The 24,866-nt window shown below is 42.0% G+C and overlaps 4 protein-coding genes across 6 annotated transcripts; all 4 read right to left on the reverse strand.

Annotated features, from left to right (window-relative positions):
• Positions 1-167: 167 nt before the first annotated feature.
• On the reverse strand, positions 168-2,667 carry mrps34 (mitochondrial ribosomal protein S34). The gene is made up of 3 exons (XM_061845353.1): positions 2,350-2,667; positions 1,746-1,788; positions 168-594 (listed from the first exon to the last, which is right to left on the reverse strand). The coding sequence occupies exons 1-3, from the start codon at positions 2,665-2,667 to the stop codon at positions 296-298; spliced, it is 660 nt and encodes a 219-aa protein (XP_061701337.1). The 3' UTR covers positions 168-295.
• A 1,341-nt stretch (positions 2,668-4,008) lies between these two features.
• spsb3a (splA/ryanodine receptor domain and SOCS box containing 3a) lies at positions 4,009-8,845 on the reverse strand. Of its 2 annotated transcripts, none has more exons than XM_061845352.1 (7): positions 8,681-8,845; positions 8,041-8,226; positions 7,757-7,931; positions 6,714-6,901; positions 6,524-6,626; positions 6,282-6,407; positions 4,009-4,755 (listed from the first exon to the last, which is right to left on the reverse strand). In XM_061845352.1, exons 2-7 carry the CDS (start codon positions 8,167-8,169, stop codon positions 4,364-4,366), a joined length of 1,113 nt encoding a protein of 370 aa, XP_061701336.1. In that variant the 5' UTR covers positions 8,170-8,226; positions 8,681-8,845; the 3' UTR covers positions 4,009-4,363. The 2 variants fall into 2 exon arrangements, with proteins under 2 accessions (XP_061701336.1, XP_061701335.1); XM_061845351.1 differs by having other exon boundaries at positions 8,677-8,845.
• A 385-nt stretch (positions 8,846-9,230) lies between these two features.
• atp6v0ca (ATPase H+ transporting V0 subunit ca) lies at positions 9,231-17,613 on the reverse strand. Of its 2 annotated transcripts, XM_061847168.1 has the most exons (4): positions 17,376-17,613; positions 13,575-13,758; positions 10,165-10,318; positions 9,231-10,070 (listed from the first exon to the last, which is right to left on the reverse strand). In XM_061847168.1, exons 1-4 carry the CDS (start codon positions 17,449-17,451, stop codon positions 10,038-10,040), a joined length of 447 nt encoding a protein of 148 aa, XP_061703152.1. In that variant the 5' UTR covers positions 17,452-17,613; the 3' UTR covers positions 9,231-10,037. The 2 variants fall into 2 exon arrangements, with proteins under 2 accessions (XP_061703152.1, XP_061703151.1); XM_061847167.1 differs by having other exon boundaries at positions 9,231-10,318; positions 17,376-17,612.
• An 857-nt stretch (positions 17,614-18,470) lies between these two features.
• On the reverse strand, positions 18,471-23,559 carry ypel3 (yippee-like 3). Its single transcript, XM_061847340.1, has 5 exons — positions 23,211-23,559; positions 22,409-22,527; positions 21,973-22,016; positions 21,124-21,232; positions 18,471-19,620 (listed from the first exon to the last, which is right to left on the reverse strand). The coding sequence occupies exons 2-5, from the start codon at positions 22,523-22,525 to the stop codon at positions 19,531-19,533; spliced, it is 360 nt and encodes a 119-aa protein (XP_061703324.1). The 5' UTR covers positions 22,526-22,527; positions 23,211-23,559; the 3' UTR covers positions 18,471-19,530.
• Between the last annotated feature and the right edge of the window lie 1,307 nt (positions 23,560-24,866).

Here is a 24,866-nt window from a genome sequence, read left to right on the forward strand (position 1 = left end):
GTCCACCAACATGGACCACCTTTACCGTGTTTATGTGGTTTAATTGAAACCTTTTTGGTGTGTTGTCCAAATTTCAGTCATCTTAACGATCCCTCTTTGATGTTTTGATGACAAAAATGCCAGTTTGATCACAATGCTGTAATGGGGTCAAGAGCAATGAGGGAGGGGAGGGTTCACATATTTGTTTAATCTTCATCATACATTTGACAAGTGATTTTAAATGTGGAAACGAGTCAGTTCCATACGACGGAAGCACAATTTGGGCTCTTGTCCTTGAGTTTCACAACTGCAGACGTCACACGGCCGTCTCCTGTCTCAATTTCTTCCCGTGGTCTTGACTCTGGAAATATTCTTTGGTGAGCACCACTTCCCTTTCCAAAGGCAGAAGGGGCTCCTCGTTCAGAACGCTGCCTTCCGTCTGCTTGTACCGCGCCAGCTTCATGGCGCGCAGCAGCGGAGGGTAAACGACGTAGCGTACGGGCGGCTCAGGAAGAGGCACAAAGTCCTTCAATTGTTGCTCCATGTGTTTCGGAACCAGACGCCAGTCGTGGTACATCACCTGATCCACTTCCTTGACCTCTTTCTCCTCTTTTCCTGAGAAATACAAAAAGATTAAGATTCATTTTGGGCAATTTAGAGATGATTTTCTTTAAGAATGTCAGGGGACCACAGACGTATTGATAGCACAGAACGATACAAACACACGTGGAGATAGGGAAATGCTAATTGGGACTCAGGACTCAATCTCATGGCCGTGGTTTGAACTTAAAGGTCCACTGTCATGAAATACATGATTTTTAGTACGTTACTAATGAAAAAAAAAAAAAAAAGTTTTTTTTCTCACCACAAAACATGATTTTGACATATATGGCTTTTTGAAACTCCCGCCATGAAAATCCTCTCGAGGGATTTGTTTTCGAGAAGAAGCAGGAAGTGACATACAGGGCAGTAGCACACTCAAGTGGTCTCGTATGTTTATACTGGTTTTCCCTGCTGGAAGGGAGCTCATTGTTCCTTGTTATTGCTGGATATTGCTCGAACACTCAGGAGGGTGGATTCGCGCTTCATACTCTTCCAAAAGACCTGGTTTGTCATAAAAAATGGATTGCACAGGTGCAAAGGACGAGAGCTTCGTGGGTTCCAAATGACAGGTAGGTGTGTATACAGCTACTAAAAAATAAATAATAGTTGGTGGGGGTAACGTAATTTGTAAAGTCAGGGGTGCTAAATGTGTCGATGTGCCACCCTGGCCAAAGCCGTCATCGGCGGACGTTGGCCTCGTCGCTCGCGGGCGGTGTTGTTTATCACCGCCACGGAGGTGGATCGGGCGGGGAGGTGGTTTGGCCGCATGCGGTTTGGGCGTGAGCCGCATATCATCTACATATAGCTCGAAACAATAGGCTAGTATTGTCACAGTCACTTCACTCGGTTGTGAAATGTTCTCTTCTTTGAAAAGAGCTTCCGTGTCTGAAGCGGCGTGTCCCACAGTAGGAGCCACAGCGTGTTTTCAATGGCAAATGTCCCGGTGTGAAGTCACGGACAGAAGATGCAGCCAATATGGCGACCACTTCAATCTCGAATGAGACTTCCGCAGCGTTGCGCTTGGATGACGTGCTCCCCACTCGTATTTATTTTTTCGTGTAGACATTGAAGTGAATAATGTTATATGTATTTTTCATTAAAATAGCGATTTTCGAATGTTTATAGGGTTGACACTTGACCTTTAAGACACCCTTGTTGCTTACCTTTAAAGGTGAGGATGCCCCAAGCTTTTCCATGATCCATGTTCTAGAAGAAACACAAAGCACTTGGATTATGGAGAGAACCGACACCAAGTGGATTTGTTAACTGGGCTCTCAGTGGGGGACTGCCTGACTGAATTAATCAAACTATTTAAAATTAATTTATCACACTCAGTCATCATCTAAATTTAACATGATTTAATAACATGTTAGTTCAACTCATTTTAAACATGAGCAACAGTTCTATGTGATTGAATGTTTTTTTTTTTTTTTGTTTTTTTTTTCCAGTGAATTTGCACAGAGCCGCTAAAGATGTTTTGCAAATCAAACTGTGTCCTTACGATGACCAACCAATCAGAAGGTGGAATAATGTTGACATTTTGAAATCTGATGCGCTAAAGAACCAGTCCTATTGCAAATGTAGTTTTAATGACATCGGGCAGAACAAATGATTCCGGAAGTGCTGGGCAATTAGGTTGACATGGCAACCTACAAGCGATTGAAATCTGATTGGACAGAAAACTAACATCTCCATAAGTAGTGCAAGAAGTGCTGACAAGGGAAGCCTTGTTGGGAGTAAATTACTACGTTTTTATGGAAATTTTACCTCAGCTGTGTAGTCCACCTTGACTTTGGTGAGCTGCCAGTAACTGGGCTCCGTGTGATCCTCCAGCCACGACTTGCGAGTGAAGACTCGGCCCACACCGAACATCCGCATACCTGCCAGCAGAGAGAAGAGGCGACTCTCGCGGCGGACATCCTTCCAGGCCAGCACGGGCAGCATCTTGCCCGTGTGAGGCCGCCTCATGGTGTCGTAGTCGAGGGCGAACTTCTGCGATTCCCGCGGTCGGTTTTTCAGTTCCCGGTAGGCGCGGACCTTCCGAGCCATCTCCGCTATGAGACGAAGCGGCTTTTTCTTCACCATGGCGGTGATGGGAGCACCTGTGGGGAAGAAAGCGGACCTGACTTCATCTTCCTGCTCTTTCTCGGTTCGTAACCCCCGTGAAGTAATTCCAATCTTAGTCTTGCTTAGCTATAATTTCTTCCAATCAAACATAGACGCCGTTAAAACAAATTACCTGAAGGTTTGTTGTTGAAGATAGAATTTCAATTGACCTCCGCTAACACAACACGCAACTTCCGCAATGTTGGTCCGACAGTTATCATGAGCCGTCTGAATCCGTTGCGGGCTTTAGTTCCTATACTTTTTGACCATTTATTATAGATAATTTACGTGATAAAATAAATAAATACAGAAGCTAAAATCATTTTTGTTGATATTGTTTGAGTAATATTTCCCTTGAGATGGAGACTTTGGTTTATCGTTATCTTGAAATTTGTTTGCTAAAATTAGTTTAACCATTTTTTAATTTATTGAAGAGCAACTGTACATTTAAAACGTGTTCTAACGAAGTTTATTACTTTATTTTATTCTTTAACTTTTGCTTTAACCATTACTCACCAACATTCTATGTAAACATAGTTCCATGCTCATTTCGTTTAATTTCATAAGCACAATTTGCCTCTTAATTTGAAATAGTGGACAGATGAAAAAAAAAGTTAAAATGCCAGTCATTGTGCTCAGAAACCATGTTCTTCAATATTCAGCATTCATTTATTTTCATCAGAAAATCATGCTGTCAACAAAAAAAGGCAAATAAAAGTTCTTTAATACAATGATTGATAGTAAAAAAAAAAAAGTACATTTTCATTTTTTATCAAATGACAAGTGCTTGGTTGCATCAATAAGACAAATCGTGAGAATAACAGCTGCCGTAACCCAGCAGTGACGCGACCAGATCCGCAGGGGTGAAAATTGTCATTTAGCTAACACTGTAAACAGAGGCCACTCTTCCTGCACCGCAATGGACAATTTCTTCAGAAAGGACAAAATTTTTATATTGCATCATAGTCATAATGGGCTATCTTGGAAGATCACAATCTATTATCTCTTGCAAAACTAAACTGACTGAATTCTTTCCAATTAAGATGTTTTCTCAATTTTTTACAGCTAATGTGAATGTTTGTAGGCTACAGAATTAAAAAAAAAAAACATTACAGATTTTAGTTTTTTTTTTTTAAATTAAAAAAATGTCCAAAGCATTAAAAAGTAGACTAAGGCATTTGGAAAGTATAAACAAAATATTTGAAAAGGTCTCGTTATGGTGTAGCAGTAAATAAAGGCAGTTGCATGTAACAGTTATGAATAAAGTAAAAAGGGTTGCTGGTCCTTCTTTTGAAACATTTTCATGAATTAAGCACACTCAGAAGTAGTTCTCTTATTCTTCATCTCACAAATAAATAGTCAAAGCAAATTGCAGAGTGCAAAATAGATTAGTTTGATTAAGAAGTGATAGCGTTTGAATTTAAGAATATACATGATTTGCATAACTAGACAACAACATAGAACATGGCTGCGTGGCTCAGTCAGAGAGCCACTTCAGCGAAATACTGCCACGTTTGAGACTTCAGTGTTACGCTCTACAGTACGTCCTCATCTTACAAAAGCCTGTCCATGAATGACAAGAGACGTCAACAGTAAGAGGTCTTTTCGCTACAGTAGTCCTTGTCCTTTGAAACCTGTCGCGACAGGAACATCTGCCACATTTCATCGGAGGATGTCAAGTCCAGCGGCACCTCTTCCTCTGGCAGGCCTCGGGGTCGGACGTGCAACCCTCCGAATCGCTCTCAGAGGACGACGGCCCGGCCGAGGGAGGGACGGGCGAGCGCGGGGAGCGTTCTGGGACGTCCGCCGTTTCTTCCGTGGCGCCGCCGTGGAAATTGAGCAGCCAACCCAGTTTGTTATGGAGCAGGTGGCGAAGCCCCGGCGGCAAGGGGAGCGCGTCCAGGGTGTCCGTACATTCCGGCAGGAGCTGGCGGAGGCGCGCGCAGCACAGGTACAAAAGGGAGGTGGATGCCGAGCACGATCGGATCACCTTCATGCTGCTTTTAGCGGCTGTGGAGCACGCCATCGGGTAAAACCTTTTGTTGTGGAGATCCGTGGCGGCAATTCCTAGTTTGACAACGGACACGTTCATGAGCAGCTTTTCACTGAGCAAACGCCAGCGCAATCCAATGAGGGCCAAGATGAAAAAGTGTGATCGGAGTCCACTTCCGATTTTCACAAATATCGTTGTCAGACGTGAAGTGAGGTCGTTTTGAATTTACAACTACATTTATACAGCAAACATGTGATTTGACTGAAAAAAAAAAAAAAAAAAAGACAGAAAAATAGCCGGGGGTCTGGGGGCTGCAAGCATGATCAAAGGATGATCACCACTTTTAACGTGTAAGTTTTATAAATTGTATTATGAATGAAATATATCTAGTACATCTATAAATAAATGCCATTCTGTTTTCAAAATGTACACAATATTCATTATTTAGGTGCATACCTTTATCCCCAAAAATGACAAATTCAACTAAGTAAACTACTAGATTAAATTCAGATTTGCATCATGGCATACAAGTGTGCTTTCATAGCGTGTGTGTCACATCAATTCAAAAACATTTTAATTTCTTGTTTTAGAAAATGATTGAAACGCACAAATTTGACAACAATTATTAACGTCATGTGTCCTTATCAGGAAGTAATAGACATTTTTAAAATTATTTGCTTCTGAACTCTCACCTCGTTATTGCGGTGGTCGATCGATTTTGCGAATGAAGTCGCTTTACAGAGTGGTAACTTCCTGCTTTTCAACTGTCTCGACGATTTCTCGTTCCATCCAATCCCATCGGAACTTATTTATCAAATTCTTTCACTCGAGAAGCGTCTTTCCTCTTGTGCACTGCCAACGTGTTCACTTGAAAATGGGCCCGTGATCTGCCTCATATGCAACAAGCGTTTTCATTGGTCAGGAGGAACACATTCGACCAATCAACAGACGTGTGTCTAATCTTCCACCTTGCCTGCAAAAGTCCGACTAGAATATGAACGAGTGTGGATTCTGGCACGGGTTATGGTCGGAATATTGCAGAAAATCGGAGAATATATATATATATTTTTTTAATCAATGCAATTTAAAAAGATGGAATTCCATCTATAAATGGAAAAATCATATCTGATACAGTGAGTCCTGGTTTTGAGCTACAAAATAATACAAAACAAAATAAAAGACTGCATCTTGAAAATACCATCCATCCATTTTCTTTGTCGCTTATCCTCACGAGGGTCGCGGGGAGTGCTGGAGCCTATCCCAGCTGTCAACGGGCAGAAGGCGGGGTACACCCTGAACTGGTTGCCAGCCAATCGCAGGGCAGATTGAGACAGGCAACGATCGCACTCACAATCACACCGAGGGGCAATTTAGTGTTGCATCTTTTTGGGATGTGGGAGGAAACCGGAGTGACTGGAGAAAACCCACGCAGGCACCGGGAGAAAATGCAAACTACACACAGGTGGGGCCGGGATCGAACCCAGCTCCTCAGAATAGTGAGCGCACCGGACTGGATTACAGCATCGGCATCGATACAGATGATATTTACTTACAGCACATTTGTATTTGGAAAAAAAAAAATGCATACTCCAGCACTCACCTATGCACTTACGATTCTTAAAGAACGTAAGCGTTCCGTGCCACGTGTCCAGGTGAACCCCAATGATGGAACCCTGGCCGAAGCGAGAGGAAAAGTTCCTCTTGTCTCCTTTATGATGCAACAAGCCTGTCAAACAAAAAGAATGTGTCTTTTGAACTATTAATGGCTTGGCTATCGAAATTCTTGCTTTGGTTTTGTTTTGTGCATTATGGGGGGTCGGGGGGGGGGGGGGGGGGTCATACCAGTGTAAGACAGACCCCAGCTGTCCACATCTTTCCCCAAAAGGCTGCAGAATGAATGCCTGTATTTGTCCAGGTTCACGTCAGAGGTACCGATTCCAACCATCTGGGCAAAATGTCAATTTTCAGAACAAATTATCTTTAGCTTTACATTGCCACAACTGGTTTCCGTTATTCCCAGTAGGGCACATACCATGTCTGTCCCGTACACGGGGGATGTCATCTTGATTTCCCAAAAGTGTTGGCCCTCCCCCAACTCCTTGGAACCGCGGATCGCAGCCGTGCCGCAGCTGTACTCGGAGTGGAAGTTGACTTCGCGGTTGTCGCATCTCAATAAGGTCGCCGTCGATCGGCTGCTGGCATCCCAAACCCAGTCAAATTCTAAAAATGGTCCAAACGGTCAAGATGCTGTTTTGCCAGTTTCACTGGTACACACGACACTCATTCACTGCCACTCACATTTTTAGAAGTCAAATATCCATCTTCATTCTTTACTGTCTTGGACTCTTACTTGACGATGGTAAAAGTACTATAAGTTAGCATCTGCTTGCTAATATTCATTTGTATAACGCTGGGGTTGGGTAGAATCTTCTCACGTTGAAAGGCATGACTTTTTACGAAAAACACAAAAATGTTTTCTGAGCCATGATCACTGAATCGTCAAAGAGAGCGAACCATTTTCAACACTTAAGATTTGGCAACCACTTGTACAAAATACCCATTAAACGAGAAATGCAATGGGTGACGAAGTACCATTTGTAAAAAAAAATAAAAAAATACTAAATTGGCCAGATTTGGAGATGAGGTTGTTGCTAAACAGTGACAACATGCAACCAATATATAATTAACACTTTTTGCACATATTGAATTAAAAGTGAGATTGAACTGTGAGACAGAGTTAATAGATTTGCTCCCAAGGTATTAATGTTTAGGATTATGTTGTAATTAAAAAAAAAAAAAGACTGGATCATGTGGTGAAAGACCAATTGTATTGTTTTCTGAAAAAAAATAATGAATTGATCCATGACATTTCTGAGATGGAGGAGGAAACGAAAATACCCAGAGAAAACCCACATTAGCATGTATAGAAATGCACTCTCACACTGATAACTAAGTGCTTACTACTACTACTAGAATGTGAGCATGTTCCAAAACAATTGTGATTTTGATCCCATCCCGAAAAATATTTTCAGCATACGCGAGATGCAAAATAATGGAGCCCACAATATATCTTACCTTGGTCATCCTCGCCACAGTGGCAGTCTTTGACTTGGTAAAAACTTCGCAGATGGTGGATGGTCTCAGCCTGGTAGTCGCAGCCACAGTAAGACTCTCCGGTGACGGGCACAGCGCTGGGCACCGGAGGGACCATCCCCGGAGAGTAGTCGACCTCAGAATCAGAATCGCTGTACTTGAGAGTGGAGTAGAAGAAGGGAAGAATTCAGATATCATGAATGCCATACATTTCTTCTGCATTTCAATTGGAGTTGGAAAAACAAAAGCAGGAGCTAAGTGCTAACCTCCAGGCGCTCATAACCCCATCGGTCACTTTCGGAGGCCATGACAAGCCCTCTTGCATCAGCATCCCGCCGTATGCCGCCCCAAACGTATCGCCAAGCGCGGCTGTTCCTGCCTCGCCTGGACATCATCTCACTTGTCGGTCACGCTTAATCGAAATGCCAACGGTGTCAAACAGCATCCATCAGCTGCCGCAAGTACAACACAAACCCTTTTTAATGAAGAACCCTGTGCTTATCGATCATATCGTGAGCGTAATAAACACTGACTATTTCTCTCACCTTCAAAACAATAAAAAAAAAACAACGAATGTTCACATGATTCTGGATGCTTGACATGTGATTATTATTAATTATTTAAGAATCATCGAACCGCGTGACCAGCTATCTCTTGTTAGCAACTATTTCGTTCTATAAGCATTTTTAAAAACGTTAAGAAGACGTACTCCAAAAAAAAAAAAAAAAAAAAAACTTATTTTTGCCGAGACATTTTTGCTAAATGACTACTTAACGAGCAGCCAACCGTGCACTGTTCCGTTTCCCGCAAAACGAGAATGTGATGCAGACCTAGCATAACCACACAAGCTAGTTAGCTGTCGGGAGCTCCTTCTGCTGCTATTTTAGTTGCACCAACGTTACCTGCCTGCTGGCGACCGAACCAAATCTTCATTAAAGATGCATATCCGGAGACAACGAAGGAATGTGTCACTCAATGCGTTCTCTTTGCGTATGACCCAATTTCCCCTGAAAGCGTGATCGCAAACAATAACATGCAGGCTCTTGGAGATCAGTCGTCACATGTGCCTCGCCTTCCCTTTCCGGGAGTTTCGATGGAAATAAGCTATTTATAGTCATTTTACGGACGCTATCGCATATTTTTTATGCAATTAAGTAGTCACAAACTAGTCAAATAACAAAGAAAAATATAATACAAAAAAGCAGGATAAAAATACCATTTAAAAGACAATAGCAGTGTAATATTAGTAACATGTACACTATTCTGCTCCAAGACATTGTGCATGTTAAAATTAGAGCATGTTTCTCAACCTTTGTTCTCGAAATATACACTGTCAGGCGCTACAATGGACATGGATTTTTTTTAAAGTCATGTAAGAAAGACTCAACTGTTATTTCTAAACCGCTGTTCAATCATTTTCAATATCTAAACGTAAATAAATACCTTGACCATTGCGTTCTGGAGGAGGATGAGTTTTATTTGGAAATCTGAATACCACAGTTGAACAGTGATCTCAAAACAAACAAAATCAAGACAGCAGCACTACAGGTTAACAATAATAGTCTTTGAGGATGCCATAGTAAACATAAATGTATTTGCACACGATGCATTCAGGTCACGCACACTTTCAACATGTGGACATCCTCCAATAATGAGTCACACTACATCCAGAGGAATTTCAAGCACTTAGAACAATTACCAACAGTGCAATTACTCTAACTATACACAGATAATGTATATATTTGAATGTGTATAGGGTATTTCATAAACAGTACTCCATTTAGACAATTTCATTAAGTCTTCATAGCGTTCCATAAATAGCAAAACAAAAGTTGACAGCTCTTCACTGCTGTGATTCCAAAAAATGGTCCCCAAAAAGAACATTCAAATAAAAGAAAATACTGATGTGCACAATTCTGCTGTAGTGTCAGGTAAGAATGACAAAAGCAAAAAAAAAAAAAGAAAAAAACAGAGGGAATGGGTGTGAACGTTGATACTCACCACAGCACAGACCGATTACTACATTTACAAGGGGGTGACCACTGTACAGGATAAAATCAGACAACACATCAGGCAGACTGTCCACACATCATCCCACAACAACCAAACACATCTTCATGCTCGCTCTGTACACCCCACCTGACACAACTGGATGGCTTGGAAAATACAATTTGGGTAGATCACGACTATTGATGACAAAACTGCCAGGTCCAACGGCAACACGCTTCAGCTCGCCATCCCGTCCCGCCAGGCCCTCTTGGTGTCATGGAAGTTGGTGAAAATCTATTTGTTCTCGCTGCTTGGATGTGGAATGAATGAAATTGCATTGACACGGACGCTTATTTTGTAGACAGGATGAGAGCCACGATCAGCCCGTAAAGCCCCAGCACCTCGGCGAAGATCAGGATCAAGATCATGCCCACAAAGAGGCGGGGCTGCTGGGCCGTGCCTCTCACGCCAGCGTCGCCTACAATCCCGATGGCGAAGCCGGCCGCCAGACCGCTAAGGCCCACGCTCAGACCGGCGCCGAGATGAAGGAAGCTCCTGTTGAAGGAAACGGAAATGGTAAGCGGCAACATTGGAAAACTGCTCCAAAACAATAATAAGAGGGGAAATGTGCCATAAGGCCCGCTGCACCGAGCAATTTGATCATACGTGACTGACACGTCACGCAACGGGCTGTGTGCTGTTACTTGTTTTCATGAGCGGTAAACGCATCGGCAGCGGCCATGCAAAATGCCACGTTGAATTACACGAGCTTTCACAACAAAGTGCGTCTTTGGACAAGCTACATTCAGATGGCCACCACCAAGCCACACCAATACCGCGTATTATTCAATTATTACACTTTATTCTTTTAGGTATTTGCCTACTTGCTTTGATTCACTCAAGAATGTGTGACATCGCGTTCTAATTTTTTTTTTTTTTTTAAATTATGGTCACACATTTTGGCTGGAATGTTTAGGCAACAGCTTTTTCCTGTGAAAAACGCTACTGACAAATGTTTCTTAGTAGTTTAAAGTAGTTAACTTTAACCAGGGTACTTTGCCACATTGTGGCTGTCGTCTGTTTTGGGTGGTGTCAAGCCAAGCTGCCTGGCAACATCCGCCTCTACTAAGCCAGCTTGTTAGCTTAGCTGCTAGTTAGCGGTAACTGACTCACTCTCGTTAATCATCTGGCATGTTGTTGTTGAATGAATCTTGCGTAACTTCATCCGATTCATCTGCCGCGGTCACAGTCATGAACATCTGTGCAGCTCTTCATGCACGACATATCGGACGCCTCGCTTAGTGGAGATTACCGTCTTGGGGGAGACGGCCATGTGCGTCAGTGATTCAAGATAAAACACGGGACTTGGAAGCTACTGGACAACTGTGCATATGCGCATGTGCAGTTAGTCAAAATTGCGGTCGTAAAACAAAGGAAGTACATACTGGCAAGGCAGCTTCTTGTCATAGTACATTATTCGTTGATTCATTTTCACTCAAAACGGAAAATTCTTACTCTGCTTTTCTTCCCTGCACTCGAGCATAAAGTCAATTCAGAACTGATTGACGCGAAGCACTAATAGTATTATTACTGTAATTTCCGGCCCATTAGCCACCATTTTTTTTCCACACGATTTCAACCCTGCGGCATAAGCGTGATGCGGCTAATTTGTGCATTTTTTCTAACGGTTGAGAGGGGGCACTTGAGCAGAAAATGTGAGACCGATGGAACATATGTGCAGAGGAAGTGACTTTTACCAGTATGTTATTTCTTTTTAACTGGCCCTGTTAACGCAACACTAGTGTTAGCGTTGTGCTAGCATTAGCACCGTGCTAGGATGTTGTTGCTCTGTTACTGCTGCGTCTCAGTGATTTAGGTATGTTTTTTTGTTTTTTTTTAACTGACCCTGTAAGTGCTGTGCTTCTGTGTATCTGCCTTGGATATATATATATTTTTTTACCGGTATGTGTTTGTTTGTTTTGTTTAACCTGTTCATGCTACAGTGTTGTTGCTATGTTAAGCTGAGCTAAGGTATTAAAACTTTGAAAACTCTTTCTGTGTACCATCTTTCTTTGTAAATATCTCGTGTTTCAAAGTGGACACTTGCAGCTTTTACACAGATGCGGCTCATGTACGTACCAAATGGTATTTCCTTTACAAACGTACTGGGTGAGGCTTATAATGAGGAGCGCGCTGGAGGCTGGAAATTACGGTACTAAAATATGGCAGACAACCAGTTTTACCCCACTGCAGGGTCAATAAGCAGGTGTGAGTGTGACTCGCCGACTAATTTATTCGTGATTGTTCAGTTCAGCTATTTTTGGCGAGTCCAAGACAAAGAAAATTGAAAGGGAACACAGCAGACTGACAGCAGCGCAGCAGAAACAAGGCTGTGCTGTGGAAGAGCTTGAAGCAAGCGAGCGAGCGAGCAAGGCGTACAGTAACAACATTAGGTGCGACTGGACAAATAGATGAGAGCCAATATGACGGCTGTATCTCACAGGCTGCCTTCACAAAAGATCATAATCTTCAGTTTTGATTGAGAGGTATTCATTTAACAATATGTTCATTATTGTAGCAGGGCAGATAAATCATGTGGGCATCAGGCGTTCTCATTTACAGCGGTTGTACAATAAACCAATCGCTATTCACGGGGGATAGGAAGTGAGCACTACCACAAATACACCAAAAAATATTTGACGCAAACTAAAGGTTTACAATTCCCTATATTAATAGTTTAGGTAACAATACTTAAATATTTCAAACATCTTACACCATGACCCTTAAAAAGAAATGACCTACAGATAATTTGATTTCGAAAAAATTAAAGCACTGGGAATGCACGTGTGTTGCCTTTGTAACTGAATTGTCGCCACTTGAACCTTCAAAACGCAATTCAACCGGCTACTATTCACTGTCTGCAATTCACTGATTGCTGTATTTAGACGGTGATTTTCAGACAGCGAATTGTAGCCAGTTGAATCTCAGGAGACTGAACATATTGCGTTTGAATTTTAAAGGGTGAATTTTTTTATATGGCAAATTTAACATTGAAAAGTTAAACTCGAATATAGCTATTCAAAATGTGATCACTTTGAAATAATGTGAATTTTACAAAATAAAAATTTTCACTGGCATTTTTAATCTGAATCCTGGTGGCGCATATTGACTTCCATACCAAAGGGTCAATTTGTGCACAGTGAACTACAATAACCGGGGGGCGCACGGAATAACCGAAGCAAATTATTAGGAACCATTTTTTAAAGGCTGAATTGTTGACAGCTTTTTTTTTTTTTTTGCCTCTCAGTAGACTGTGCAGGCTACCTTTATGTTGTGGCCAGTGAGACTATTTTGAAATGAGGTGTTATTTGGAAATCTAAAAGCATTTTATTAAATAGTTGTGTCCTTTGGCAAAGTACTAATAAAGGAAACAAAGTTTTGACAAAAAAAACATTGGTAAATCCCTTCCTAGATGTGTAGCTAATGCAAGTTCCATTTAATTTGGTGGATGCTGAATCAAAAGCCTGACAGGATGTTGCAATTGTGGATCTTGTCATCTTGGGACTTGGGCAAATTTACTCTCTGAGCAATAGTAACAGTAAAAGTCACCCCCTCCCCCTTTTTGTTCCAAATCTCATTATTCAAAAAAACAAAAAAAAAATCTGGAATTAATTAGCCCACGAGGGACGTTTGATGTCTTAGGTTTTCAGTTTACTTTGGGAACTTTCCTCTCACAGAGCATTCAAGTACACAGCAAGCAGACCATACAAAATTCCACCAGGTGCAGACAGGAGTTTGTGACGAATCTTACTTGTACAGGGTGACCCTCTCTGAGATGTTGTTTGCTATCAGCACCGCCACCACCAGCCCGTAGATGGCTATGATACCCGCCATGACCACAGGAATGATGGACTTCATGATGAGCTCTGGCCTCATCACAGACATGGCAGCAATGCCAGTGCCACTTTTCGCCGTTCCATACGCCGCGCCTAGAGCTTTACAAGACAGACGTTGGTACCCGTTAATACAGTCCTTTATTTTTTTTCATTGAAACTTTAATAATTAGTGATTAAAAATCTCAAGAATGCCCTTTCTAATGTTAAAATGAATTCACTTCAGTTTTAAATGTGAGATTTTAAAAAAATAATAATCCATGGATGAACACAGCAACATTCCTCTTCAGGATGCAACACATTGTGATAACAGCCTCATCTTAAATTGTGAAAAATATAATTATAGCTCAGACAAACTGGAAGAAAATTAATATCAAACCCAACACCAACTCTTCACACTTGCTGAAGGAGGAATAATGACTTTGCACGTTTGAGCACTTGTTAATTTATGGCCATTGAACAACAGTATTTGTTTTCAACCCATCAAACAGAAAAACAACCAAAATAAAGTAATGTTTTTCCTTTGCATAAGAATATTGCTATATTATAAGCCATCATGTATGAGTGCATCATGCAACAGCAGTAGTCTTGTATTTCCTTTAGTGACTGGAAGGGTGAACCACATTATCTTGATGTCCAGATAGTCTGAAGACAAACATTTTAGCCGCATGTTAAATACTCTATCTGATTAAATTTCTTTCAGAATGTATTGTAAACCTACTTGTAATGATGGCTATAATGCCTATGCTATACAAAACCTTATGAAGGAGGGTTGTGATGAAACCTAGAAAATTCATAAATCTAATGCTGTCAGCCTCTTAATCTTCAACGATGGGACTAAAACTGAATGAACACTTAAAAACTGATAGGAATGCCAAAAAAGCACTCAAATCTAAACCAAGAAAATGTATTGTTACTACACGTTAGCACAGTGTGGATAAAAAGGCATCGGGTTCAACCTCCAACAGGCTACCTGATTATTTTTGGGGTGGGGGGTGCTGTTACCACCATGTCTCCGGTTTGAAAGCACAGAGAACTACCAGTAAGTTAAAATTCTGGGAAGCCGACAGCTCATCACCGATGTATGTTGTTGTACCTTGCATTACTGCATGAGCCAGTTTTACGCAACACAACATAATGGTTTTTTTTTGTCCTTATCTGTGTTTAGTTTTCAACTTTCCCTTCTTTGGTAATGTAATGACAGATTGGCAGATGATGCATATGCATTTCAAAAATGTCAGCGTGAAAAAAAAAATCCTTACATTCTGTGTGAAAGTGGTTAGTTTTGCTCTTCTTAGTTGGTCCAGCTCGCCCACTCATTTTTATACCCTTAAGTTTAAGTTTAGCCTCCTAAATTGGAGGCCAACTCAGTAGCTTTCATAGTGAGGATGATAGCCCGACGTCTAAGTTTTAATGTTTTGCGATATACCCAGGCTACCTTTGCAATTGATCAGTAGATCAAAAAGATGTATTGGGCATACCTGAATCAAGCAACAGGATGAATCATAGGCTGACGTGTATTTTTTTTTGTCATGTGGTCATGGGATTGACCAATAATACCTTCATGGCGATTGATGCATTGAGCACCCCGAGATCCCATATCACTCAGTCACATGTCTCCCCTTCTGTCGTTGTTGGACGGGATGACTGTTCTTTGGTCAGTTTCTTCCATGCCTGGTGCATTTCGGTGACATTTTATCGTCCAATTAAGACCCCGCAACGCTAATTGCCCTTTACTTAACATCCCTCACGTGATATTAAAAATGGAAGGCGATACAGGCTAGGAGTTTGTTGATCCAAAATTTCAGCTCCAAAATTTTTCAGATAAAAGCTGTCATCAGTGGACATTAAAAAAAATATATAACAGTTAAAACGTATTTGCTAAACTGAATTGCTATTGATTGGTCATATTTTTACTTATTTTTGATTTGACTGATTTGTTATTTGTGTATGCTTAAAACCGTATTTTAACTGTGTGAAGCACTTTACAAGTTCTCTTTAGGAGAAGTGCTGCAAATAAAAAATGTAATGTACAATATGGCGCACATACAAGTATAGCTTATGGATCAGTGACCAGGTGTCATTATATCACAACCAGTCTCAAGCCACAAATGCGTTTTTAATATATTTTTATCCATCCATCCACCCATTTTCTTTGCCACTTATCCTCATGAGGGTCGTGAGGAGTGCGGGAGCCTATCCCAGCTTTCAACGGGCAGGAGGCGGGGTACACCCTGAACTGGTTGCCGGCCAATCGCAGGAAACATCAAGACAAACAGCCACACTCGCAATCACACCTGGGGGCAATTTAGAGTGTCCAATTAATGTTGCATGTTTGTGGGATGTGGGAGGAAACCGGAGTGCCCAGAGAAAACCCACGCAGGCACGGGGAGAACACGCAAACTCGATCGAACCCAGGTCCTCAGAACTGTGAGGCCAACGCTTTACCAGTTGAGCCACTGTGCTGCCAATATATTTTCAACCCTATTTAATACGATAACTGACATCTAAATCACACGTGTCAAAGTTCGCCCCAAGGCCCGAACTGGCCCTCAACTTAATTTCAGATGGCGTGCTAAACCAAATCATATGTGTCTACTTCATGTTCCTTGCTCAAACCTGTACCAAACTTGCAAATAGTCTTCACATTTGAGGACATTGAAGCCATTTTTAATAAACAGAAAAATAACTGAGTAAGCTCTTTTCCTTGTGAATTCAAAAGTAATTGGTTATCTAGACAAGATAGGGGGTGGATGGCTGTCAAAAACAGGATGAGACAGTTAAATTTTTTTGGGTTCAGTCCTGCAAATGACTGGTGGTGGCAAGTCCAGGGTGTAGCCCGTTTTTTCGACTTAGGTCGGCTGGGATCGGCTCCAACATACCTGTGAGGATAAGCAATATAGAAGATGCGTGCATGGACGATTTTGGTCATCACAGCCTTCTAAGTTAAACCATAACTACAATGTGGCCTGTGACAAGAAGGAGTTTGACTCCCTCGGACTAAAATGTTAATCTTAAAACCATCCATCCATCCATTTTATGAGCCTCTTATCCTCACAATGGTCGCAAAACCCTACCCCGGCCATCTTGGGGGAGGTGGCGGGGTCCACCCTGAACTGGTTGCTCACAATAACACCTATGGGGAATTTAGTCTCCGATTAATGCACGTTTTGGGGATGTGAGAGGTGTACATAATAGTGATGTTCTTAACCTTTCAAGACAGTTGGCAGCTACGCAATGGGTGCACTCCCATGTTCCTCGCCCCGTGTATGTCAAGCAAGATAGGCCCCACGAATGAATGAGTGGATGCACTTGTATTCTCCTTCACTGTCACACACTCTTATCAGGCCTCAGACTCTTCACTATTCCTCATCCGAACTGGTATTCGAATTTTTTAGAAATTAAAAGATCAGGGTTTTTTTTTCAACCCTGATACTATAGTGACTGACGATTGATTCTGCGTCGTTCCATCCGATGACAGGCGAGCAAGCATCAGTCGGTGGCCGCTCGTCTGTTCGACGAAGGCCGGGTGGTAGCAACCAGTCTACCGCCTAATGACACGAATCCCCGACTAGCCTATGAAGTGTTACCAGTTTCTACTCAATCCGAGCTTGCTTCTTTTTTTAAAAAAAAAAAAAAAAGACACGATTCAGGATACACGAAAGGCTAAAAGCCAGTGACGAAAGAGCAATGTGAAATGAAGAAGCAGCTGTAGTTACCGCTGAAGACCATGGCCGCGGATGCTCCCATCACAGCGAAGAATGGCGAGTACTCGGGGCTCTCCTCGGATGACATTCTCGCAGTATTCACGGACCCAAGTAGCGACGGGAGAAGTGTTTCTTACCGTTGACCTCTATCCCACCGTCAGCCACAGACTGGTTTGAAAACGGTGTTGCTACAGGCTACAGCGGGCTAGAGGACCGGTACAGAAGGGGAAAATGGCGAAACGGAAAAAGTCACATGACCAACCGAATCGGAAGTAACCATTTGGACCAATTCGGGGGTGCTTCTCGCCGTGATTACGAAAGTTCACAATTTTCATGGGAATATTTGACGCGCTGTAAACCATTATCGATAACGATGGAGTGTTGAAGTCGTTTGAACGGGTACCTCTCATTACAGCAGTCTAATGGACGACAAATCATTTGACTAGATTGTACCGTGTTTACGCAGTGGTATATTCTGCTGCAAATGCATTACCTGCAGCTCGGACAGCAGTGTACATTTGATTTAATTACTACTTTTGACACTTTTTGTTAGTTAATCGCCAAAACTGCAAATTCGTATCATTTAGAAATACAATAAATCGTTATAATACAAACGCCCAAAATGTAATTACAAATCGGGGTTCCCCAAAATAATGAATATCCTTTTATTTACATGCCCTTCACGTGGTTGGGAAATCACTACTTTCCCATCTGTATTATTGTTCACCCAAGCCCTTAGTTTTAGATCATAGTAGTCAAAATGTGTACCTAATTAAAACAGTATTCCTTCAGTTCACCACACATTGCACTATGCCTTTCTACAAGCGAGAGCTCCAGTAACATGCTGCAAGATATTGTTTGTGTTCTGAGCGAGAAAGTCCTGCTTTCTAGTCAGCAATGCGGCCTTTAAGTGAGTTGTCTCTATCAGGGTTTCTCCCTTGGGCCAAAATGTGGAATCTAACTTCATCTGGGACAGAGACTAACCCATTAGGTGCTATTTAGTGGTTGTCTTCCCCCTAACAAAATGAACAGTTTAGCTAACAGAGAAAGGAATATATTTCTTCAAAAACCATACCTGCTAAAACCCAAGAAAAATTGCACCACACATTACAGACGCCCTGTATTTTAATGAAAGATAATAAAATTATATTTTAATGAAAAGAAGCAGACAAAAAAATTACCATAAATATGCTACATAATTCACACATTGCTCAAAAATGATTGAGTAAATGGAGCTGCAAAAAAGCCTCTCATTGTTACACTACACACAAACACGGAGGCGATATCTCAAGAATGTCAGCAAGTCGTGGATATCCTAATTGTGCAGGGCAAAGTCCAGGCATACTCCGCAAACACAAACTTGAAATTACGTCCCAGCGAGGACACCTCTACTCAAAATTGAATAATCAAAATCAAGCATTGAAGAAATAGCAACGTGCCAGACACATTAACTAAATGTGTGCTCTTTGGACTCCAAATTTCCCCACAGAGCTGAATGAACTAATACACTCAAAACACTCGCATATCTTCTGTACCAAGCAGTAATTCAGATTAAAAATAACTTGCAGGGCATGTGTGTGGGAATGTTTACCATTACTAATTCAACAACTTGTGTCTGATCTTCATTTAAAAACAGAGATTTTTCATAACCAATTGACCATGATCAGAAAAAAAAAAAAAATCTCCACTGCTTCATCAGTTCATTTCCATAAACTATTGTGGCCCGATAGAACTAAACTAGAATTCTAAACTTGGAAAGGGCGGTGGGACACCAGCGCAAGGTTATTGTTTGACTTGCACTGACTGTCCTTGCTCCCACCTAGCAAGTCTTGCTTATTGATCAGTGATAAGCGGTTCATCACTCAAAAATCCAATATCCACACACGTGCCACTGAGTTATTCAGCACACAAACCCGACATTCACTCAAACCTGCCCGTAGCGTAACTAGCGATTTCAGAAACTTCGCTGTGGCTGCTGGAAAACGCACGAAGAAAGGAGGAAGGTAAGGCATCGCATGCTAGTCATGGCAAAGCCATAGCGAGTACAAGTGTGGCACGGCGACGGCTCGAACGCGGGGATGAAGGAAGCTACACTGGAACCCTGCTAAGAACGAAGGGATGCAACTTTGAAAAAAAAAGTCATGGAACACAAAGGAGATTTCCCCTCTCAGTCCCAGCCGTTGTCTTTGATCATGTGGGAGAGCTCAATGATGTATTTCCCTTCCTTGTACTTCTGACTCAGTTCAAAGGCTTGTTCCTGCGAAAAAAAGATGCCGCCCATTATGACGGAAAGAGCAAACAATATTCCATCCATCCTCTTCGCTGCTTATCCTCACAAGGGTCACGGGAGTGCAATCTCAGTTTTCTTCGGCAGGACGTGGGGTACACCCTGAACTGGTTGCCAGACAATCACAGGGCACATAGAAACTATTAAACTAGCTTCGTAGGCTAGAAACTATCAACTACTCGCACTCAAATTGACAACTAGGGGCAATTTAGAGTGTCCAATTAATGTCGCATGTTTTTAGGAGTGCCTGGAGAAAACTCACACAGGCATGGGGAGAACATGCAAGCCCGACACAAGGAGGGCCGGGATTGAACCCTCAGACCTGTGAAGCCAATGTTGCACAACCACGTGCCGCCCAAAAAAACAGTTATTTCTTTCTTTTTTTTTTTTTTTTTGCAAAAGACATGGTGAGGCAACACAGTGGTAAATTGGTTAGGACAGGAGTGCTCAATGCATCGATTGCAATCGGATTGCGAGGCAGTTTCGGTCGATTGCGACGGCGTGCCGAGAAAAAAAAAAGAAAAAGACAAAAGCCATATATTTTTTTTAAATTTCAGCTCACCGCGCATGTGCAAAGAACGACAGTACAGGAAAACACACTGTCAATGAGTATTTTAAGCTCTCGCTTAAGAAATCCAAAACATGAGTATGGATGCTGGAGTCAAGAAAACAAAAACGTATCACTTTCATACGGAATGGGAGGCGGACTTTTTTTTCCCAATGTTATTTTAGAAGTGTGTTTGCCTCATCTGCTAGTGGAGTGAAATGTGTCATGGCATATTCGAACTGTTTATAGAATATACGACACCGACATTCCGCCAAAAAGCAAGCTGAGAATTAGAAAAGTGAACGGACTGGTCGCACAGCAGTCACTGTTTTCATCATTGGTTATTCTAAAAAAAGGTCTCCCCCACCCCTTGATCGCGAGAGGCCGGAGGCTTGAGAAGTAGATCTTGGGGTAAAAAAGTCCGGGCACCCCTGGGTTAGCACGTCTGCTTCACAGTTCAGAAGACCCAAGTTCAATTCTGGCCTCATCTATGAGGACTTAGCATGTTGTCTCTGTGCCTGCCTGCATGGGATTTATCCGGCTACTCCGGTTTTCTCTCATGTCCCACAAACAAGCACGGTAGGTTAATTGAAAACTCAAAATTGTTGGGAGGTGTGAACCTGAGTGTGAATGGTTGTTGGTTTATATGTGCCCTGCGATTGGCTGGCAAACACTTTCAGGCTGTCAGGCAGCCTCTCACCCAAAGATACCTGGGAGACTCCCCAGCGTGACCGAAACTCTAGTGAGGGTAAACGGTGCAACTTGTGCATTTTCCTTAAAAAAAGCAAAATAACAAGCAGATGGGGAAAACTGTATTTGCTCACTGTGTTTTTAATCCCAAATGAGTTAAAAAAAAAAACAAAAAAAACTGATAAATTCTATCTTGCTATTCTGACCAATCTGTGCTTTTCTGTATGTGCACTTACATATTTCCAGCCCAGGGTGGTGTGACAGTTTTCACAATAGATGTCAGCCACCGCATGAAGCCCCGTTAGCAGCAGCCTTTCCTCTGCCGGACCGCAGCCGATGTTCACTCTGGAAATCATTAATATATATAAATATCCTAAATTGCAGCAACAATTGAAATTTCACATTTGTTCAACAAATTAAAAATGAAGCAAGATAAATTATTTCCAGTTATTACATCACATTATCAGGTCAGAGCCAATGTAGTACTGACCTACTAACCCAATAGTAACAAGGCAAACACCCAATGTCAAGGTCCACTTGAGTCCCACATCATATTATCTGTGTATTATCACGCTTGTGCCAACATGTCTGATACTGGGAAATTCTTTAAACTACAACTGGAATAATCGAAAAATTCCATGCAGGGACTAACCAATGATTCGATCCATAACCTTCATTTGGAATTATCAATCCATCCCCTTTCTTTGCCACTTATCCTCACGAGGGTCACGGGCAGTGCCGGAGCCTACCCCAACTGTCAATGGGCGGGGTACACCCTGAACTGGTTGCCAGCCAATCAAAGGGCATATTGAGACAAACAGCCGCACTCACAATCCCACCTAGGGGCAATTTAGAGTGTCCAATTAATGTTGCATGTTTTTGGAATGTGGGAGGAAACCGGAGTGCCCGGAGAAAACCCACGCAGGCACAGGGAGAACATGCAAACTCCACACAGGCGGGTCCGGGATTGAACCCGGGACCTCAGAACTGTGAGGCCAATGCTTTACCAGCTGCGCCATTCTATGCCATGCTGGCTTCATTTGGAATTATTCTCACGAAAACAAAGTAAAACTGGAAATACTCACACAGAGTTGAAGAGGTAAGCTCTGCCTTGACTACCTTGGAACGACTAAGATACACAAAGGAGAAAAATTAGTGATCAAAAAAAATATCTCCAGATCTTTACGGTTTTAGTCAGTCCAGTTTTACCTGTTTCACATGACTATTAATCTCTATGTGACAGAAAAGGGTGTTCTAGTTACTGTAATTACTTGATGGCAGTGTCCGATATTCTAAAATTAGCTCTCAGTTTCACATTAAAAAAAGTAAACATAATATTGCGTTGAATGCTCACACTATATGTAATGCAGTTTGCTCATGTCTACATTAGTATTCGTGGCATACTAAAGTTTACGAATTTTCAAGTAAGGGCATCGTGCAGCAGTGCACTCGGTTGCGTGTGAAAATGCACGAGTCACGTGAAAAGCAATAAATACAGCAAAAGGGTGGGTGGCAGTTCACCTTTGAGATTAGATCGTCATGGTTGGCCAGATGAGCGCGGCAGTGCACACAGCTGTAGCGGCGGTGGCAGGAGTCCAGGTAAGCCTGGAATGTCTTGGCTTTTGTCAGCTTCACCATATCTGAGGAAGGAAGCAGTTGCCACGTTATTCTCGTTCAGGAAGCTTGCGATGATGTCAACAACGCAGTATGTGCTGATGACATGAGACAAAGGAACATTTTACTTATGACATTAGACAAAGGAATATTTGATTGTATTCGCCAGGGATTTTCCAACTGGCACACTAGTGTGTCCTGAGTCTTGGTTGGTGCATGGAATTACTAATTCCACTGGATTTGTCTTAAAATGACTATTCATTACAATGTAACTTGGTCTGAAAATTAACTACAAATAAAGTCTTCAGCTAAATAGCCTGGTTATTCAACTTGTTTTGTCAATACAAATTAATAAATGTGCTTGAAAAAACTTTTTTTTGTTTAATTTCTGTGGAGCTTCTCAGTCATCCAGGTTGCAAAAGATGAGCAAGAGTTATGTTCGGACATGTCTACACCGTGGCATACTCCCTTCAACACAACTAAATCAGTTTGCAAAATCAGTCACCCACTGAGTATGAAAGCATCAACCGAGAGAGCGTTCTACACTCAAATACTGGTTCTGGGGGGGGAAAAAAGCAAGCTGATGAGACCACCAGCAGCTCGGACCGAGCCTGCCTGTTAGCAAGCTGGCTAACCCAGCACGGCCAAAACACCGCAAGCAGCTCAAATGCGCACCGCCCGCAGCCCTTTCCTACGTTTAGCCACTTACCTCCTGATGTCAGGACTTCTGTCTGCTTACACAAGGTGGACCAATGTGACTGACAGCCGAAAAAAACCACCACCAACAAAAATATTTGACTGTAAAGGGTACGAAGCGCCGAAGCTCACAAGAGCAGTCGACCACGCGTTGACGTCTAAAGACAATACAGACAGCATTCGTTTTTGACACGCGTTGCCGCGTTTCTTTGTCAAATGTGATAGTTGTCCCAAAATAGTTCTTGGTTAAAAAAAAAAAGAGGGGGAAGTTCGACAATGCTGGCACTTTGTCAGGTTCGTGACTAATTGCACCGCGGACGGATGAAAAATCGGGTTTGTTTATGAAAACACGCTCAGGGGGAAGTCTGTACCACATGGGAGGGCAAAACAAACGATATGGACCAATAGGAACCGAGGAATGACCCTCACAATGTGGGTCAACCAATCCGATTGGAGTTCACTTTGAGCTGTTTTGTACTTTTTCCAAAGCAGTTCAGAATGATTGTGGTGGCTCATCATTTCCTGCTTTTGGCTGCGAATTCAGGTCCATTTTATAGTAGTAATACATTGCAATACTAAGTTTTTCACGCCCCCCCCCCTCTATTTTTCCACATTATCGAGGGGATATCTGATAATTGTGATTTTACATATACTTTTGGGCTTCACTTGAAATAGTAAATGTAGACAGTATATTCATGAGAGATTCACACTGTATTGCTATAAGATGTGATTACAGAGTCTCCCTGTTGTTTACCCTGTTGTATAAAGCTTGCTAAAAATAAGTGCAAATATTTAAAATGAAAAAAAAAAGAAAAAGTCTCAAAGTTAACTACTTTGGAAAACAAGTCTCAACATTTTAGCCAAGTTTCTGAATGACCTGGACTAGGAACTGAATCATAATCAGTTTATGTTTCGGCATTGTCAGCGCTGTCAATTTGAAATAGTGTCCTGTATTTGAACAAAGGGATGGAAATTGATCGATTAATTGAAGAAAATAATACACAGGTTATTCGATTATTAAAATCATAAACTGCAACCCTGAAAACAATGCATTTTTCCACATAATTTACAACCATTCCCATTAAATAACACGTTTGAATGTGCTATCATCCAAATCCTATGAATCAGGAATTACAGAACACTGTACACCACCCCGGCATGGTTGGTCAGCTGGTAAAGCGTTGGCCTCACAGTTCCGAGGTCCCAAGTTGGATCCTGGACCCGCCTGTGTGAAGTTTGCATGTTCTCCTCGTGCCTGCGTGTGTTTCCACCACATCCCAAAACCATGCAACTTTAATTGGACACTTTAAATTGCCCCTTGGTGTGATTGTGAGTGCGGCTGTTTGTCTCTATGTACCCTGCGATTGGCTGGCAACCAGTTCAGGGTGTACCCCGCCTCCTGCCCCTTCACAGCTGGGATAGGCTCCAGCACTTCTCGCAACCCTTATGAGGATAAGCGGCTAAGAAAATGGATGGATGGAAAAGTCTATTTAAGACAACAATGGGCATCAAACTCAAGGGGCAAGATTCAAAGAGCCATCCATCGTCTCCCACATCGTCTCCCACAAGGGGGGAAAAAACATGCAACATCAATAAAACCAAGAGACTTTTAATCATATAAGCTCACACTTCTTTTCTTTTTGGGTAATTGGTCAAGTGTTGTTATGCA

Source organism: Syngnathoides biaculeatus, chromosome 16 (genome assembly GCF_019802595.1).
Source record: "Syngnathoides biaculeatus isolate LvHL_M chromosome 16, ASM1980259v1, whole genome shotgun sequence".
Taxonomy (NCBI): Eukaryota; Metazoa; Chordata; class Actinopteri; order Syngnathiformes; family Syngnathidae; genus Syngnathoides; species Syngnathoides biaculeatus.